Genomic DNA, 19,611 nt, shown 5'->3' on the forward strand with positions numbered 1-19,611 from the left:
GGGGCGAGGGGGACTGCAGTACAAAATTATGCATTTCAGATGTAAATATTATTCCTTCAGTTCCAGTGGGGTGGGTGTGTATGTGTGCAAACACACATGCATGTGTTACATAGGAGGTGAGACAAGCCATCAAATATATATGTGGAACAACAGTAACTTTGGGACAAAAAGAACAGATTAGAGAAGTGAAAGAAGGTATGAAAAGCCTTGAGTGGTATCTTGTCTTTGCCCATTTTCATAGAATGAAAACCATTCATAGAATGGTTTGGGTTAGAAGGGACCTTAAAGATCATCTAGTTCCAACCCCCCGGCCATGGGCAGGGACACCTTCCACTAGAGCAGGTTGCTCAAAGCCCCGTCCAACCTGGCCTTGAACACTTCCAGGGAGGGGGCATCCACAGCCTCTCTGGGCAACCTGTTCCAGCGCCTCACCACCCTCACAGTGAATAACTTCTTCCTCACATCTAATCTAAATCTACCCTTTTTCAGTTTAAAGCCATTGCCCCTCATCCTATCACTACACTCCCTGATAAAGAGTCCCTCCTCATCTTTCCTGTAGGCCCCCTTTAAGTACTGGAAGGCCGCTATAAGGTCTCCCCAGAGCCTTGTCTTCTCCAGGCTGAACACCACCAACTCTCTCAGCCTGTACTTATAGGGGAGGTGCTCCAGCCCCCTGATCTTCTTTGTGGCCCTCCTTGGGACTCGCTCCAACAGGTCCATGTCCTTCTTATGTTGGGGGCCCCAGAGCTGAACACAGTACTCCAGGTGGGGTCTCACGAGAGCAGAGTAGAGGGGGAGAATCACTTCCCTTGACCTGCTGGTCACACTTCTTTTGATGCAGCCCAGGATATGGTTGGTTTTCTGGGCTGTGAGCACACATTGCTGGTGTGTTTTTCATCCAGTAATACCCCCAAGTCCTTCTCCACAGGGCTGCTCTCAATCCACTCATTGTCCAGCCTGTATTTGTGCTTGGGATTGCCCTGACCCATGTGCAGGACCTTGCACTTAGCTTTGCTAAACTTCATGATGTTTGCGTGTGCCCACCTCCCAAGCCTGTCAAGGTCTCTCTGGATGGCATCCCTTCCCTCCAGTGTGTTGACCGCACCACACAGCTTGGTGTTGTCAGCAAACTTGCTGAGGGTGCACTCAATCCCACTGTCCATGTTGCTAACAAAGATTGTCCTTGTATTTGACTAAAACAAGCCAGAGATAGATGGCAAGCAATCTTCTGATGTGCCTTTTATATTGAGTGATATGACAAATTGTCAAAAGTCATGGATCTGATGCCAAGCCGCTGGCCGTGCACACGAGACGAGGTGCATCACGTTGCGGCAATGGTGGTGGCAGACAGGGCCAGGAGCACATGAGGTCGCTGTGCCTGGTGCCCCTTGTGCCAAGGCCACCTCAGTGGTGCGGGCTTCAAGCCCGGCAGAGGGTTGGCACGCAGAGGTGCTGTGCGTAGAAAACCAATTTTAGTGTTGCTTCACAAATGGAGGCTTGTCAAGATGGTTAAATAGCGCTAGTCTGCCAAAATAGATGCCTATCTCTCTCCTTGTGTAGGCTGGCTGCTCAGTGAAGCCCTCTTCTTGGTTGGCTGTCCTGCTTCAGTTACCCCCCTGTGCCTCACTGTTGTCTCCATCTTTCCTGCCTCTTCTCCCCAGCCTCAACTCCCCCTTCCCTCTACATCACCCCAATTCTGTGCATCATCTAAATCATACTAAAGCAGTGGGAGAACCACCACGCTCTTTGTGTTACCCATGCGTCTGCTTCTCCCCCACCCTTGATCTGGACTAAACTTCTCCTGACTCTAAAGCTGTCTCTACCTGTTCGCATGAGTTTATTGCTCTGTATTTGTGCCGACTTCACCCTGGGCTAGCTGTGTGGGATCTGGCACTCCTGTGCTCCCACTGGTGGGGCAGACCTCATCACAGCCTGAGCCCCAGCTGCGCTGCTGTTGTCTGTCTTCTCTACCAACCTGGCAGGGATTTTAGCACCTTAGTGTGAAGGCCAGCTTCTCTCGGAGGTGTAGGTCATCTGGTACAAAGACTATGCAACTGGAAAAGTAATTCATAACGTTCAAGTAATAATGTGCAAATACAAAGAGAGTTTGCTCTCTGAATGCTGCTTTGAGCAGTAACAAGATTATCACCTATGAGGAGGTTATTTGAAAAAATCAGCAGGCAGGATTACAAGTTCCTTGAAGGCGCTCATCTTTTCAGGAAAAAGGAGCTACTGCTGCACGTATGTGTGCCTGAGCAGAACTGAGCTGGAAAATGGATAGTACTGGGGCAGGACAGGGGGGCAGAAAGATGACTGAATGGAATAATCTTTGTACATGGTTCCCCACTAAAGGAGGATCGCTTGAGTGTAAAAACTGGGTCACTGTCATTTCCTGTGCCTTGGAGGAGGAGACAGTGAAGGCAGCAACTGCAAGTGGTGTAGGAACTCCAGCGACTTCTGCCACCCCCCCCCCCCCCCCCCCCCAGTGGTGACATTTTCATCAGAGACATGGATATCAAAGACTGCCGTACATGGCGGTGGAGTTAATTAACACAACCTGGAAGACATAGAAGTTAGGAATCTTGTTTGTGCCAATCTGATAACATGACCTCATTCAGAGGAATTAAAAGGGCAGTAACGAAAGTATAAGTTTCAGCAGAAATTCACACATTTCTTGCTTTTATCTGTCAGTAGCTGTACTAACAAAGAAAGAAAGAAAATTAGCAGCTGCCTCTGTAAGGTGTTAAAGATTGCGTTGCAAGCCAAGCTGAGCTGCCAGCCCTACCACACGCAGCTGAAGCAAGGCAGTGGGCTGGAGGGGTGTGAGCCTTTCTGGGTAGTGCTCCTGCCCCAACCCCTGGCACCAGTGAGGGGCTTGGAGAGACCTTTTCTGTCCTGGGTTGGCAGTGTCCCATGGTGCCTTGCCTGGATGATTATTCGTGACACTGAAGACCTCGGTGGTCTTTTCCTTTGCTCCCTTACATTCACTACTGATGTTGTTTCAGGGTGGTCCGTTAAGCAGCGCGGTCTTTCTCATGTGCCGAGACACACAAAATGGATGTTTTTTCTTGGACTTGGGGACTGACTATTGCTTAGAAAACTCTAGTTATCTCTTTACGCAACTTGGAGGATCCCTGATGTCCCTTAAATAATATATGAGAAGAGAGATTCAGTTGCATTGTTATTTATTATTGAAAAGACACATTACCTTTTGAAATAATTTCATTTGTATTTTAAACTCCGTTATTGAGAAAATTCACTTTATAAACTAGAATGTGCTTTTGCTGTCCCCATCTTATCCCTCACCGGCTAGCCCACGTTGCCGCTTCTGGCCCACGTAGAGATGACACTGATGGTGCCTGTCAGGGTGTTTTGTCTTCCTTGTGTTTTAAACTGTCGAATGCCATTGTGAATCAGCGTCTTGTGTCCTGGTAAAGATCTGGCAGAGCTGTGTGCTTTAGGGCTAACAAAATACAGGTAGAGAAAACTCCTTTTGTTTTCCTCCAAACGTGGAGCTTGTGTGTGTCAGCTCAGTGCCCTGCCTGAGTCAGGGTAACCCGCAGGATTTGGGAGAATTTTTACCCAAAAATATTCCTACACTGTTACATTCCCTGGTTCATTTAGACACGGGTACATTGTACAAGGGAGGATGTGTCTGAGTGAAGGGCTCCATTTCTGGGTGGTCCATGCGGGACACAGTAAGAGGGAGTTGCTGCCTGGAGCCTTCACCCACAACCATTTTTTCTGAATTTGTGTAGGGCTGTTGAGATCAGGGAGAGGCTGGGGTACTGATTTGTACATGGCGGGAGCATTAAGAGAGAATCGCTTGTACATTGTTTTTCTCTCCAGCATTTGCTTATTGTTAAATCTGAATTGTGCTGTTCTCTGGGAGCTGTAAACTGGTGCTAGCCTGAAACGGTTGTGTTTGAATGTAAGCTTTGGTGGGTGCCAAGAGGTTTAACGTCTTCTAAAAATTACCTTTGGGGTATATTTTGAGCTCATTACAGCTACTGTCAGCGGATCACATACAGTTTCCCAGTGCTTATAAATGATGGGAAGTTGACTGCCCCTTTTGTTATGTGACTTACGTGCCAGCATCTACAAAACCCCGCTCCCTGGGGGGGAACGGGTGTCTAATTTAAGCAATTCCCTGGGGGAGTTTAGGAGTCGATGAAAGCTGCCAGTTGCTCCATTGAAACTTCCTCCTTTGCGGTTGCTGAGATGGAGGTTGGGTTTTCCCTGGCACTGTCAGTGGCCTCAGTCTAATCCGGTAACGTACTTTATAATCGAGTGATACCTGGCCTTTGTGCTTTGTTGAAGCGAGGGGTTAGCCTGTCTCTGTATGAATGCTGAGTCCTCCCCCTCTCCCTCCTTAGCATAGATAGGAATCCTCTCTCCATGTGTCAGGATATGCATAATGCCATTGCTAGCCAGGACCTTTGACTTCTGCACTTGCATGAGTACAGGAGTCAGAGGAGCTGAAATGTGAATCCAGCAGGCAGCGATTTGCTGGCATGACCTTCCCCATTTCACTGTGCCAGTCCAGCTTCCATTACTGCCTCCTGACATTGAAAATAGAAAATGTTCATCCACATGGCTAACATATTCTGAGGGCTGTGGTTAAAGTAAAATGCTTTTTAACTCATTGGTGGTATTGATTCACTTTTGTAGTCTGGAGCCACCAGCAGTAGAGGGCTGCGGAGTAAAGACTTCTGTGTTAACATATATGATTATTGGCAATATGAATCTGTAGGGAGGGCTTGGACAGTTAGTCAAAATTTAAAAACTGCATTAAATGAAAGTTGTAGGTGTTCAGTGAGACCAGGCATTTGCTTTGCAGTTATTCTTCCCCAGCAACCCTGGTAGATCCTATAGCTCTAAATGTGACAGGCATTCCCAAAAACTTGCACAGGAGCTAGGGAAATCAGAGAAATCAGAGGCCAAAGTGCATGTGGGTGGAAGTAAGCTTTACTGTATGAACAACGGATTGGGAAACTGCGATCTTGTATGTTGTATCCTTGACAGCTACAGTCATCTTTTACCTGGGTCAGATGAAATCAAGTGCAAGGTGACACACCCTGTAGGAGCTAAAGGACCCTTTCTTATGGGTCATTTCCCCAGGTACAGGTGGGATCCATTTGGGGAGAAAAGCTGAGACAAAACCAGGGATTCTGTTGCTGTGGTAGCTGCTGTTTATTTTTAGATCACAAAAAGATGGCATTGCTTATCTCAGACAGGCTATGTGTGTGAGAGAGCAGACTAAAAAGACATAACAGTCAGACTTGGAGGAGTAAGTTAAAAAGGCCACATAGCAGCTTTTTTCTCCAACATCCTCTGTGTTATGGATCAGACATAGGTCCCATATTAGCAAGAGGAGCCTTGCTGATATGCTGTGATTACTCTGAATTGACGGAGCAGGGAGTGACGATAATTGCAAATTAAGTGGTCTGCGTGTTCTCACTCAGTGTCTCCTGGGCTCCTGCTCCATCACACCAGCAACCTGGCAATGCTGGTGTACCTAGCAGTGGGGAGGAAGTGAGCCACATGAAGGCACTGAAAAGCACCCCAAAATTTTTTTTACCTTTTCAAACAGTGACAAATGTGGTGGGAGTTGCACAGCTCAGCCTGAGGGGCCTAATTTAGCAGTCTGGGATGAATGGGCTGAGACTGGAGGCTGCCAGCAGCATCAGGAGAAGGACAGTTTCCTTCAGAGGGTGGCTCGGTGGTCAGTAACTGTGGAGGTATTACTACAGCCCTCTGTATCAGGCTTAAAAACTGAGCTCAATTTTGCTGAAAAGCCTCTTATTTTCTGTGGCATGGCATCATAATGGGTTAGAAATTATGCTTGTTCAGTTTCCCTCGTTGACGTTTTGGGGCAATTAATGTGTAAATGCATACTACAGTCCCTATCCTGCACCACTTATTTTTGTGCCTGGGTCACTCAGTTTGCTTTCTGTCTCTGTTCCCATCCTTCACAGAGGGTCCTCTCATCCAGCCATGCCTGTTTCTGACCCCTCCTGATTTTCTTGTCCCCTCCCAGCCACTTTGTTTTGGTAGCTCTCTTCCTGCTGGGTCAGTGTGCTGCTTACAAAAATAACCATACCAGCTCCTGTTTGAACTTGGTTTCACATCTGCGCTGGGAAGGTGAGGCTGGGATTCTCCCAAGGGAAACAAGTCCTGTTAGCACGTGGGGCCCATGGCCACTGTGCCCACAGGAGCACCTTTGACCTCTGGCTGGGGGAACGCGAACAGAGAAGGTGGCTCAGCTCTGCTTTTACCAAGCTCACTGGCCAGTCTCGGCAGCAAATCTGCCTTTGACTGCAGGGGACCAGAAAGACAGGGCTGGTCCCTGGACAGGGATGTCCCAGCTGACAGGGACAAGGTGGATCAGAGCATCTGCTTAGGAATCTTCTAAAAACCTGTTCCCTCCTAGCAGTTAGATAACATTTTGTGTTATTTTTTTCTTTCTTCACTTAACCTTCCATGTGATTTGGAGTTTTTGAATCATAGAATCATTTAGGTTGGAAAAGACCTTCAGGACCATCGAGTCCAACCATCATCCATGCCCACTAAACCATGTTATGGAGTACCCCATCTACGCGCTTTTTTAATACCTCCAGGGATGGTGACTCAACCACTTCCCTGGGCAGCCTATTCCAATGTTTGACCACCCTCTCAGTAAAGAAATTTTTCCTAATATCTAACCTAAATCTCCCTTGCCACAACTTGAGGCCATTTCCTCTTGTCCTGTCTCCAGCCACTGACAGAAGAGACCAGCCCCCACCTCACTACAACCCCCTTTCAGGTAGTTGTAGAGAGCCATAAGGTCTCCCCTCAGCCTCCTCTTCTCCAGACTAAACAGCCCCAGTTCCCTCAGCCGCTCCTCATAAGACTTGTGCTCCAGGCCCCTCACCAACTTGGTTGCCCTTCTCTGGACACACTCCAGCACCTCAACGTCTTTCCTGTAGCGAGGGGCCCAAAACTGAACACAGTACTCGAGGTTGCGGCCTCACTTCCCTGCCCCTGCTGGCCACACTATTTCTGATGCAGGCCAGGATGCTGTTGGCCTTCTTGGCCACCTGGGCACACTGCTGGCTCATATTCAGCTGGCTGTCAACCAGCACCCCCAGGTCTTCTTCTGCTGGGCAGCTTTCCAGCCACTCTTCCTTCTCCAAGCCTGTAGCGCTGCAGGGGATTGTTGTGACCGAAGTGCAGGACCCGGCACTTGCCTTGTTGAACCTCATACGATTGGCCTTGGCCCATCGATTCAAAGGTCTCAGCATAAAGCTTTCTGCGTCAGCATAAAGTTTTTTGTGGTCTGTGCTGTTATTGAACAGGTTAGAAACTGACTGCCCACAGCACCTCTAATGAAAGGAGGAGAGCAGCCAAACCAGAGGGGTGTCATGTCCCCTCTGGGGGAGCAGGAACGGGGAGCTCAGGTGGTTTCTGCAGATTCCTGTGTCCCAGTCAGCTGGTGATGTTTGCCAGCCACTACTGGAGCAGGAGGATTTGCAAACTGTATAGTTGTTAAAAAATTAGTGTTTGTGCCAGACTCAGAGACAAGGAGAGCGTAAGGAGCTGTGCGCAGGAACAAGAAAAGCATGAGTATGCTCCGTTACCTGTCCAGAAATGCTGTGCCCTGGCTGGCGTAATTTCATTTCATCTTAATTAGATTATTTCAGTTAGCATTAAGCACAGCTGCAGGTATTTTTTTTTAGCTGTTTTCCTAAGCAGTAGTCTAAGGAGAGCAGTAAGTGTTTGTGCTACACCTCCTCTAACACTCCTCCCCCCAAAAAAAAACCCCAAACCAGCACAGGTGCCTGTTGTCTTCAGTGAAAACAGAATCAGCTCAGAGATGGTCAGTACACCCTTTCCATTGAAAACTGGAATTGAAGGGTTATTTTGCTGTCAACACTTGGTGATGAAGGACATGATTTTGACATTAACTCTGTGGCTTGCAGCCTGGGCGGCTGTGAGTCACCGCGGAGGGCACCAGGGAGCAGGGAGGTGCCAGCTATTCCCAGCCAAGTGTTACACTCTGGGGTTGCGTTGCACAGGTGTTTTGTTAGCTGCAAAACATATCTTCTCCTGCAGCTGGTCCTTTTACTCAGAAAAATTAAATGCAAGAAAATTCTGCACTTTCTACCTCATTTTTCTTCCCCTTGTTTTATTTTTCTGGGATTCTCTGGACTTTACTGGAGTTACCAGCTGGTGCTGGTACATGTGGGGAATTGGGTTTTGTGACCAAAGGAGGACTAAGAAATAAATGCCTGGACATACAGCTTTGATTTCCATCTCATGGCTGTGTATCAAAAATAAATAGTGCCCCAAATTCTTCAATGATGTGGGGTTTTCTTAGTATTGATTGTGCACTCCTGGGCTCTCATCCAACCCTTTGATTTCAAACATATCACCAGAAAAAAGGCAGACTCCTAGCGTGGAGGGGTTGACAGCGAGAGTCCATACATTTGTGGCTGTGCTTGCAAACTCTCTGCTAGATGTAGTGCCCGAGAGACACACAAGCAGCTGAACTGCTCAGCACATGGCTAACATCAAATTAATGGCATTATTTGTGAAAGCAAATTCCTGCTGCAACGCAGTTACAGACAGTGGATGTTCACATTCATTGCTTTCAACAGCCTGATACAAGGTAATTTAATTTAAACGCCCAGATGAGAGACAAGCAAGAGGCATTTTTTTAAAAAATGAAAATAAAAGCCCACTCTTTTTGCATGTAAAATGCCTGCTTGAAGGAATAGATTAGTAGCCATACAGTGCAATTGATTTGCAAGAGCCCATGGATTTCAGTGGAGAGCTCTGTTTAAAGATCAATAGGGAACGCTATAACATGAGTGCTTTTGCCACTCGGGTATTCAGGCAAATGCTTGACGTTAATTCCTTCTCAGGCTTTGGTCTAGGGCCAGTAGGGTTTGGGAGGACACTTGACTGTGTTTCAGAGAACAAGCTGGCCATCTATGTCCTTTGCCTTTATTTCATTAGGCAAATCCTGTAAGAGAATTACAAATACAGACCCTCTTTCCTAAGTTGCCATGGCTGCACAAGGCAGTGATATACTCAACGCTGGCAAGGCCAGCCGCCAGAACCGGAAGGTTTTCTAAGTATTTGCTTCTTTGCTAGTTGCATGATGTTTTTGAGGTTCTCCTTGTATGACAGGAGTGTTTTGTTCATTTCCACCTCCCAGGCTGCCCTCAAGGTCTGGGTTCGGCTGTGTCACACGATTTGGGAACATACAAGAGGCGTGCTAGCAGTTTTGTAGTAAACTGGGGAGCCTCGCCCAGCATGGTGCCGAGGGGACTGTCTCTCAGTATCCAGCACAGCCACTTAGATTTTAAGTGCACCTTTCCAGCAGCTGGGAAAGAAGGCAAAAAATGCCACGAGTGTTTTTCAAGGGAGTGCCACACCGGCAGAGGCAGCCAGCATTCCCTTTTCCCAACCGCTCACGTTACTGCCTTGTGCTCTGGGATTGACTGCTTGGCTGGGCAATGAACTGTCACTAGCCTCCTAGAAAAATAACCAGGCTAATGCAAAACACCTCTGTAGATCCCTGTTTAATCATCCTCTCCAATGCAGACTTTTGGGGTGCAACCTAAATGGCAAATGAAATCAGTTTAAAAGTTTTGGGGTTTGTGTGGGACAGCCTAATAAGGAACAACTGGCAGATTGGTCTAGTTTGGGAGTTTAAATATAAGTAGTTAAAATCAGATGGAACTGTTTTTCTGGTAACCTGGATATTGTTCTTAACACACCACACTTACAATTTTAGCAAAACCATTACCCCTCGTCCCACCACTACACTCCCTGATAAAGAAAGAGTCCCTCCCCTTTAAGTACTGGCAGGCTGCTGTAAGGTCTCGCCAGAGCCTTCCTTTCTCCAGGTTAAACAAGCTCAAGTGTCTCAGCCTGTCCTCACAGGGCAGGTGCTCCAGCCCCCTCATCAGCTTTGTGGCCCACCTCTGGACCCGCTCGAGCAGGTCTACGTCTTTCAGAGTACCCGTCTGCAGGTAAACCATTGGGTGTGTTAACAGAGTTGTCCAGCCTGTGGTCGCGATAAGAAATCACACTAGACCCATGAGTCAGGTTAAGATTTGATTTGTATTACAAGTTAGGGCCATTCTGAAGCTTACTTTACTTCATTATTTATTTGTTCTATTTATTATCATTTATTGATTCATTTTTATTAACAACTTCTGTGTCCCTTTGCTATGGTATCTGAACACCTACTATGGTTGCAGAGATCTGTGCCTTGCAGAGGACTGGACTAATACACCGGAACCTGCTGGATGCTCAGGGCAAGCCAGGGCTGAATGGGCTCTGTGGAGGGGCCGTAATCCAGATTCCTGCCCGCTTTCCCTTTAACTGCTGAGAGCCCCTTCTGCTTTTGCACAGAGGGCTCCTCGCCATGTTGCTTTGGAGTTGCCATGTGAATTTTACCAACCACCTGGAGTAATGCTGGGGTTGTTCTCTTGCTATTAAAACTGACTACACTGGAAAAGAGACTGTGCTTTGTAAATGGTATTTGCAGAGGTGGTTACGCCTTAGCTCTTCACCCAGCAGTTGTCCTTAAGGAAGGTCCTTGCTGGCAGGAGGCTGCTGGCTGGGATGTATCACCTTAGGGCTGTGCACCTTGGCAAGTTGGTGAGTGCCCGCAAGGCTGCCAGTGTTGCTTGCAGGGGTGCTTTCATTTCTGAGACTCGTGCAAATACCAGGTGCGAACAGGATTTTTTTCCCTGCGTAAGTAGTAAAACAGTTGGGAAATACAGTGCAGCCAAGGTCGGTTCTGCGCTCCTGGTGTCTTTCCTGGGGAAATGAGCTTGAGTTTCTTTCTGCTCTCTGAACCTGCTCAGCCCCCTGTGTAATGAGAGACAGGCAGGAAAGCCTGGAGCCAGCATCCATACAGCTTGTTCATGAAATAAACAGAGAAATGATGAAGTGAGGAGTAATCTAGGTTAGATGCAGAAATACTGGGTGATTGTTCCTGTTAACTATTCCTCCTCATCCTCCTCTCTGTCTTCTTCCTCATCCTTGCTGTCATAGGTGTCCCAGCTGATGGCTACGATGCGTTGTGCAGATCAGCCCTAGAGATTCTGACCTCATTGCTTGGCACAACCTTTGATTCAATTTTAACGCTCATCTAAAAACTCATGTTCACCTTGTTTTTATCACATAACCTTGTGTCAAAGCTGCACATGACAATCTATTCCACAATAGTTTCTCTTTCCTGCTCTTGCTTACAGAGATTTAACACTTCATATAATGGTGACTGCCTTTCCCTGGGTGGATGTTTTCTTTTTCATACATCTCAGATCTGTTCTCTGTGTGATGTAATTGATTCTCAGCTCTGTTTCCTTCTTGCAAATTTTTGCTAGACCCTGCTTTGGGAAATGGGAGAGAAGGTCTCTGGCTGTCAGTAACATGCTGATACACCAAAATGAGAAGCTCAGTTTGACGTCTGAAATTACTAGCAAATACTGAGAAACTCAGTGACTCAGGCCCCAGTGAGGACTTGGGATTGCCCGATTCACTCAGTGGCAAAACTGTCGCTGGTTTCAGCCAGGTAGAAACAAGTTCTTGCATTTGGTTCAGCATTGGGTGTGTGGGAAGCTACCCCCAAAACCCAGACCTTAAATGATACACCAGTAGCACAAGGAGTGCCATTTATGTGCCACCTTTTATATTCGTGGCCTTTTTATTTTCCTGACAGGAAGTGAATTTCTGCTATGCAAGGGTTTAAAATAAATTAGCAAGTAACGTTTGGCCCGTGCTTTTCCTGTGGGGTGACTCATTTTTGCAATCCTTTATTTTTCAGTGTGTGAGAAGTGATTATATGCTTTGTGTAAAATCTTTGTGTACAGTAATTTTTCATGCTAACATGTACACTATGATCTCTATCACAGAGAATAAAGCAAAGCTTTTGACAAACTATATGCAGTAATAATGAAAAGGGTACGGCTTTAAAGTCTGCATTGATACAGAAATACACTGTGTTTTTTGGAGTACTCTGTTCTGAAATGTGGCTGGATCGTAATCAAATTCATATCAATTGTTCCCACATTTAACTTTGAAGGAGGCATGAAAAAATATCTGCTTTTGTAATAAGTTTAACGTAGCAGTCTAATCATTTCATTAATGATTTCCTCCTCAGGATTACATTTTCAAAGCCATGTGTGATCATTTAATTGTGTGCTTCCTTATTAATATTAAACACAATTTAAGTCACGCTATGACACATCGAAAGTGCACCCCTTGTGGTAAATGCTGCCTCCACACAGAGTATCCCAATATCACAGCAGCTCTCCAGCATTTCTGCTTTCTGAGTCCCTTGGCACAGGCTATCGGTGCCGTTACCTTACGCGTGTTACCTCTGAAATGTGGAGTGATGCAGTGCTTGCGGTTGTTTTATTTGGCCGTGTCTGGATTTTCAGCCAGCCACTGGCGGCCTCTGGAGATTTTACTTTGTGATTAAATAATAATGTAAGAGCTTGTTTCTTTGAGAAAAAGTTAAAAAATAACAGTAATATCATGAGTGTGATGTGGCATGGGTGGTAAGACCTCTGTTATTTATTGTTTGTTTACTCAGCCCTTGAGGAGCGCAGAGGAAAGCTCCCATAATGTGCTGTCAGAGAACGTGTCTGCCAGGAGATAAGCAACCGTCTGCTTTAGCAAGCAGCAGATTACAGAATGGCCTTTGCAGCCACTGTTTCAGCCTCCCTGAAAACATGGCCAGTTTTGAATGCTGGGAAGGCCCTATTGCTTAAAACGGGATTTTCCACTTTGCCAGTAGTAAAGCAAGATGCTCGTGTGGGGTAACCTGGCAGCGCAGTTCACTTCTGCACAGGCCGAGTGGTGGCCTTCAGGGTCCTCCTGCAACCCCCTGATGCTGGTGCAGGCAGCTGCCAACACGGGGGCTTTGGGTCCTGCCTGTGCGATAGCCGGCGTGCCCAGTCCTGGTGGGTGCCCAGAACCAGCAGTGCCTCATGACCTACATGTTGCAGGGTGTTTCCTAGAAAGCATAGGAATTGAAATAGTAGTTATTAACATTATTAACGTACATACACGTGCCCATATATATATATTTATGTAGAAATATACATGCAATGTGTAAAAAAAAATAAAAATAAAAATACTGTGGAGTCGAACACAAAATGGTGCCACTTACCTAACTCACCTTCTTCTCTCATTTCCACAACCTCAGAGTCTGGGTTGTTGTTGGATATGAGCTGTCATCTTGACTCATAAAAACTTAGGAATTTTATTTGGCAAAAAAAATTAAATTATAAAAAACAACATACAGAATTCGCCCCATCTGTGGCCATTGCCAGTGTCTGTCTAGAACTACTTACGCTTCTTAAAGCCTTTCATGGGTTGTCACTGAAACTGAGCAATATTTAAAGCCATGTCAGATTATCCCTGTTTTCTAAGTAGTATTAACCTGTCAAGGTAAAGGCTTATAATCTTTCAGCTGCTTGACAAGCTGCATTATTTGTACTGTAATGTTAATTCATGCTGAGGCTCCGCGGTTAGTTGTAGTTAGGTGTATGAAACCTGACATTAATATTCCCTAACTCTAAATAAAAACAGCCCCCTCGATCAGTTTTTCAAGTAGAACACTCGATTAATCTCTTCTGGCTTAATTTAGTGTCCTGCCAAATGCTGAGTTTAACCTTTCTCACAAGTATTTATTTTCAGGAAAGTTGGTGATATCAACAGCAGAAGGGAGATAGATGGATAGATGCCGAAGTGGACCATTGTGATCCCTCTTTGTCTGGAAGAGAGATGCTTTGTTTGTAAGGGCAAAGAGGATTGTTCTGTGCACGGAGATGATCACAATGACTGATTTATGAGGGTTGTTTCAATGCAATCATACTTTTAAAGTTTACTCCAGCTTCTATCCAGTATTTAGTTCGTTATGGTGTTGACACAATTTTGCTGACATTTTTCGTAAGTGGATTATGCTCACAGCCAGTTTTTCAAAGCAGACAGATGGCTTTTCAAACAGAGCATGCCCACAGATTATTTTTTTTACGGCGCCTCTAGAATTATGACAGCTCTGTCAGAGGGGTCTGGTTTGTCGTTAATTTTCTTGTGACAGATGATTCAAAATCATTTTTGCTCCTTCAGCTTGCTCAAATGAACCAGCTGTTTCAAAATAAAAAATACAACGAGACTAAGACATAAATCAATTGCTCTGTACATGAATGGAATTTTACTATTTTGATAAGTCCATTTCTGTTTTTAGATCACTGTAAAATAAGAATGTCTTCAAAATATTGGAAGTATGCTCAGGAGGAGTGTTTTTCTTCTTGGAACCTGAAGACATGTTGTGCATTGCCTCAGACGAAATCTGTAATCTAAATTGCCTGGTTAGTTAAATGTGAAATCAGAATATGCATAAGGGAGAGCGGGTGGCTCAGCACTGTCACACGGGGTGTGAAGTCCCTTGGCTTCTGGGGAATTCAGATACAAGTCTCGGCAGGGCGGACTCGGGCTGTCATCCTCGGAGCGGGGGTGTGTCAAATCCCAAGTAGCTTCCCTTAAATGAGTGTCTCAGAGTCGCTAGGCAAAGATGCAGTTTGTGGGCCACCCTGAGAAGGATTTCCATGCTTTGCCCTTACCCCGAGAAGGAAGAGGAGATAGGAAGAAGGCGACGTGGACTCAGCTGAAGCTCTTTTTGTGTCAGCTTATGGAGCTGTATCCGTCTTGTGCTGCTGCATGACAGGAAATCCTCCTCTGTGCACGGTGTGGGTGAGTGCTCCCACTGCCCGGGGAGATGCCGGCCATGCCACAGCAGAGGACAGACTTCTAGCAGTCTTGCCACAGACACCCCAACTAAGGGGACACCAGGTGTTTCAGGGTGCTGGAGCTTCATCGTCATCATTTTACCTCTCTGTTGCACTGGCTCTCCCAGGTTTTGGGCTTAGTTGTTCTTGGTGCTGTAGGGCTGTCTGCTTCGAGTTGCTTCTTGTGCTAGGAGGATTTTTGTGTTCTTGTGCAAGAATACATAGTGCCAGGTTTTGACTTAGAGAGGTTAAGGCTGCAAAGCATCATCACACCAATTTTGTCTGCTTGTTGGTGCAGCCTTTGGTGTCTTCAATCCCATGCGTATGATAAGAAACAGCAGCAGCCCCACTGCAGCAGGGTCTATTTCATCCTAAAACCAAACTATTGAAAATTGCATTTGTGTATTGAAGAATCAACCACCCTTTTTGATAACATTATCACGTTATTAATGATACTGCTGTTGGATCTCTTTGCTTATGCTGCAGTGTCTTGTCCCTGTCACTACAGCACCGGCATGATTCCTGTGCCATTTGCAGACAGGGAGGGAGATGGGGGCATACCATGTGCTCGAGGCATCTACGGGGCTCCTGGATTCCTGCCTACTGTCTTTAACCATAAGCTCAACCTCTGTCCTAAAAGCAAGATCACAGCTATGTGAAATATGTGCTGTGTGAATTATTCTTGTTTTGTTTTTCAAACCCTGTCTATTTGCTGGATCCCAAGCTACTTGTCTGTTTATTCCCGTAACTGTCATGCTGCCGAGATACAAATCTCTTCAAATGTGCTTCATACCAAATAGCACAGAGCTGCTCATGCAGTCCCAGTATTTTTTGTTATTCTCGCACTGAGTTGGATTCCCAGCATCTGGGTAGCTCTTTGCATTGTTCAGCAGGGACAAATTCATGTCACCAGGAGATGAAGCAATCACGTTCTCAGGCGCGGGCTGCCGTCCCTGGATGACGTGCTTTCCCACGTGGTGTTTACCAGTGTAGTGGGACGTGCAAGCCACCATTGTTTCTTCGTTGTGAACATTGTTTACATGGGCTCAGGCGGTGCAAGTCCAGTGCCAGGCACTGGTGAAAAGGGAACTGTGCTCATCGGTGTGGGATAAATCCTTCCGCTTAGCTCTGGGGAAAGGGAGAGCAGAGAGATGCTCCCACTGCTGGAAGGTGTTGTGCCGTGACTCGTCCAACACAACTGGTTTGTTCTGAAAACCGAAGGAGGTTTGGTGATCAGTTGCCCCTCCAGTGTGCCCCAGGTCCTGCTGTAACATCTGTTGTCTCCTCAGAGACCCCGCAAAGCATCTGTGGTTTGCAGGAGGTCAGGTTAGGTTGCAGGGATGCGAATGTGACATTTCAGTCAGCAGAGGTATTCCTTCTGAATATGCGTATAACCAGCTGCAGTGGGTGGTGTACTTTAAGCTGTACTTTGGGTGACATTTGGAAAAGAGCAGCTCAAGTTCTTAGTGATACTGAATGTTAATAACCAGATGCATCTCCAGGCTTTTATTTATTTGTATCCTCTAGCACCAGAATCTTGTCACTTTGCAGCACTTGAGATATCAATATTGCATAAATATTCATTTTGGCATTTCTGAACACCAACTCCTTAATACAAATTTCATGTAACACGTTTTTCCTGATAGTTACAAATTGGACTGACATCCTGTTAGTCGCCTCACCTTTACGCACTCTGAGAAGAAGCAGAAGCAGGCATTTGCTCATGAAGTCTCTCATTCCTGTTCGCCTGCTCGAAGGTCCCGAACAAAATGGTTCAGGTGGATTCGCTGTAGCGCTACAGGTTGTTGTGTTTCATACAGGCGCGCAGCTCGGCCTGCCTCTGCTAAAGGGGGGCCGAGGCTGGGTAGCAAATCCAGGTGCAAGGAGGGGTGGGTAACCAGGGTCTCACAGCTCGTAAGGGACCCCCGGCTGGGGACACACAGCCATTGCCACGTGGGATCTGATGCCAGGGCGCAAGGACGGAGCAGTGGCACAGGGAGGGGGTTACCGTGTGCCATTGCTGCCTCGTCCCTGGCAGGCACTCACTGTTGACTGTGAAAGAGCAAACGCCTTCCCCTGCGGGCTCCTGAAGGCCAGGCCCAAATTACCTCCCGGGGGTGACTTGGAAGCGGGGGGAGTCTGGTGCCTGTCCCACTGTGCTAGCTGCTGCCTTCCTCACTGAGCTGGGTGCCGGGCTGCAGAAGGGGCTTCAGTCCCTTCCCCAGAGGCTGGCGTTCACGGGCGGCAGAGGGGATTCGAGACAGGACCTTGGACCTGGTCCGTGGCACCGAACGGTATGGCAGACACACGAGACCAGTATTGCCGCTTTCGGTCCCGAGCGATGTGTGCGATCCCTGACTGTCTCCTGCGTGTCTGTCTGCATCCTCAGGGCCAAGGAGATCTCCTGAAGAACGCCAAGAACGAAGCCCTGGAGAACATGAAGCAGATCCAGCTGGCGTGCCTGTCGTGTGGACTGAGCAAAACTGGAAGTGGGCATGCGGATGCCAAGTCAAAACGGTGCCTGGAGGCAATACAGGAGAAGGATGCCGGAGATGAGAACGGGAGGCTGTGAGGGGAGGCAGAGCTGTCACATTTGTCGCAGATTTCAATAACTCTAAACTATTTTTTTAAAGCATTTAAAAATTCACACAGGAATGCCCTCTGCAGGGTGTTGATAGTATTAAAATCTTCACAATGTCAGTATTTTAATGCAGTTAATTTATCTAAGTTAAACTCTGGTAGTGAGATTTCTAATGAAGCCAAGCTGTCTGTATGCAAGTGCATGTGTGTGTGTGTGCGCACATGCAAATCCTGTAGACGCCCTTTCATGCATTACATTAGCCATTTGCTAATTTATTCCTTTGTCATCTTTGAATAGGCCTGTTCATTCTGAAGATCAAAACAAATAGAAAGTACTTGTATCAGTTTTGTGCTTTATTTTACTCTCCAGCTTTTATCATTTAACTTATAGGTTACATTATTGTTACACTGTTTAAACAAACAAAGAAAATACAACAACAAATGTCACTGACAGCTGTTTTTGTGAGGGCAAAACCAGTGGTTTGCTGCAGATCCTGAACGTGATTTTTAATGAACAATTCAAACCAAGTAAACAAGATATTAAATGGTCAGAGTTGCTGGATAGATTATGATTAGATTTGAGGTGTATATTTCACTGAATTTTAGCAAACAGCTCTTCAGGATACACCCAGTTAGCACGTACTAACATAAGAACTAGCTGATTTATTTCATTCCAGTAAATCATTGCTACCTTGTACATCTGCAGGACAGTTACAGTCGTTGCTGATAGGCATTAACTCATGTAGTAATGAACATAGCTAGTCAGCCCTGTAGTTAGGAGGAGAGCTGTGAATATCCTTTGGTGATCATGAACTCTGAAGGTGAGCTTCAGGCCATTCTGAAACACCTAGTGGTGCCAGTATTGGAAGGAAGGTTTTACAGATTTCATCAACTGTGAGCTTTACTGCAAGAGGTGTGAGAGGTCAGATCTTGCTTACCGCCTTCTGCTTAGATGTCGAAGCCAGTTGGATGAAGCAAGCAGGATCTGGCCTTACGTTGTTGTGGTTAAGAATCATGCTGTGCTAGAAATTTGAAGCAAGGCTGCAGAACTGCTACAGATGTAGTGTAGAGAAATAGCTTGGGGGAAAAAAAACAGGGTACCAGCATTTTTGTGCAGCAGTTGCAAATATCCTGACACATGTCATATGTTTAGGGTAGTTCTGAGAATTGGGTGCCTCTTTGTGCTGCTGTAGAAAGGAAACAGAGAATGTCACAAAGAAATGCATCCTCGTCCCTCCCAGTGTCCAGCTCATGTACGCTCACAACATTCATTTCAATCGTTTACGTACTGTGCTTGAGTGTAGTATTTGTGTTACCTTTAACAGGACTAAGTGTTTTATGGTTATAAAAAAGACTATATTTATTTAAAGCATTGCTTTTATTTTGAAAAGCTACTTTTTAAATTAATTTGATTAACAAATATGCTAATTTTCTGAACTTAACAAAAAATAATTGCTGAAAGTTTGACCATTGGAGAATCTTATATAGCTATTGTGTTAAGTTATTTTTGACTTCTCAATAACACTATTATGTTCATGTTGCACATTACTGAGAGAGTAAAGCTATGAAACAACTTTGACCCATGTTTTTAAAGTGATTTAATACAGAAGGTAACCTGTGAAACTTGGATAAATGTGGGTTAGAGTGGGTAAGTTGCTTGAGAGAAGGTCCTGCTCTAACAGGACCTGTATTATTGCAAAGGTTGTAACTCAGATGCCTTAAATGCCATTTCAGTAGAACTTGCCATATGTGTTCAGATCCAGCCCTAAATCCTCTGTTTATCTCTCCATTAGATTATGAGTGTGTATTCAGCCTTCACTGAGGTCTGGAGAGGGGTGTCTTTTGTGTTTCAGGCAAGGCAGAAAGCCCAGATCAATGGTGTAAGTGTGCATGTTCATGTTTTGCCCTCCTGGTTACCTTCCTGATTTCATCATGGGTTATGTTTATATGAAAAACAGTACTTGGCCTTCAGTATTTACAGTTAGGGAGGATGGAAGCTGTTAACCTAGCACCACCATTTGTGAAGGATCAGCCTTCAGAAAGCACCTCTCTCAGAAGGGAGAGGTTGTGTCAGGAAGGGTGAGTGGCTTGCCTCTTGGTGCTTCATTTAAACCTAGAAATAGCTTGGTTTTCTCAATTTAAAAGGCTATCCTAATGTCTGTACAGGAACTGCTGGCAAAATACCTCTAGTCCTCCTTCATTCTCTGATGTTATAAACAAATTAACAAAATTA

General features: G+C 45.9%; 1 protein-coding gene across 1 annotated transcript in view; it reads left to right on the forward strand.

The window, feature by feature from the left end:
• PLCL1 (phospholipase C-like 1) overlaps positions 1–18,955 on the forward strand; it is a 46,535-nt gene extending 27,580 nt beyond the window's left edge. Inside the window, exon 5 of the mRNA XM_010564387.1 lies at positions 17,188–18,955. Coding sequence (XP_010562689.1) covers positions 17,188–17,370 — 183 coding nt within the window. The 3' untranslated portion in view covers positions 17,371–18,955. The remainder of the gene's footprint in view (positions 1–17,187) is intronic.
• The last annotated feature ends 656 nt before the right edge of the window (positions 18,956–19,611 follow it).

This window comes from Haliaeetus leucocephalus, unplaced genomic scaffold (assembly GCF_000737465.1).
Source record: "Haliaeetus leucocephalus isolate CR32 unplaced genomic scaffold, Haliaeetus_leucocephalus-4.0 Scaffold1, whole genome shotgun sequence".
Lineage (NCBI taxonomy): Eukaryota > Metazoa > Chordata > Aves > Accipitriformes > Accipitridae > Haliaeetus > Haliaeetus leucocephalus.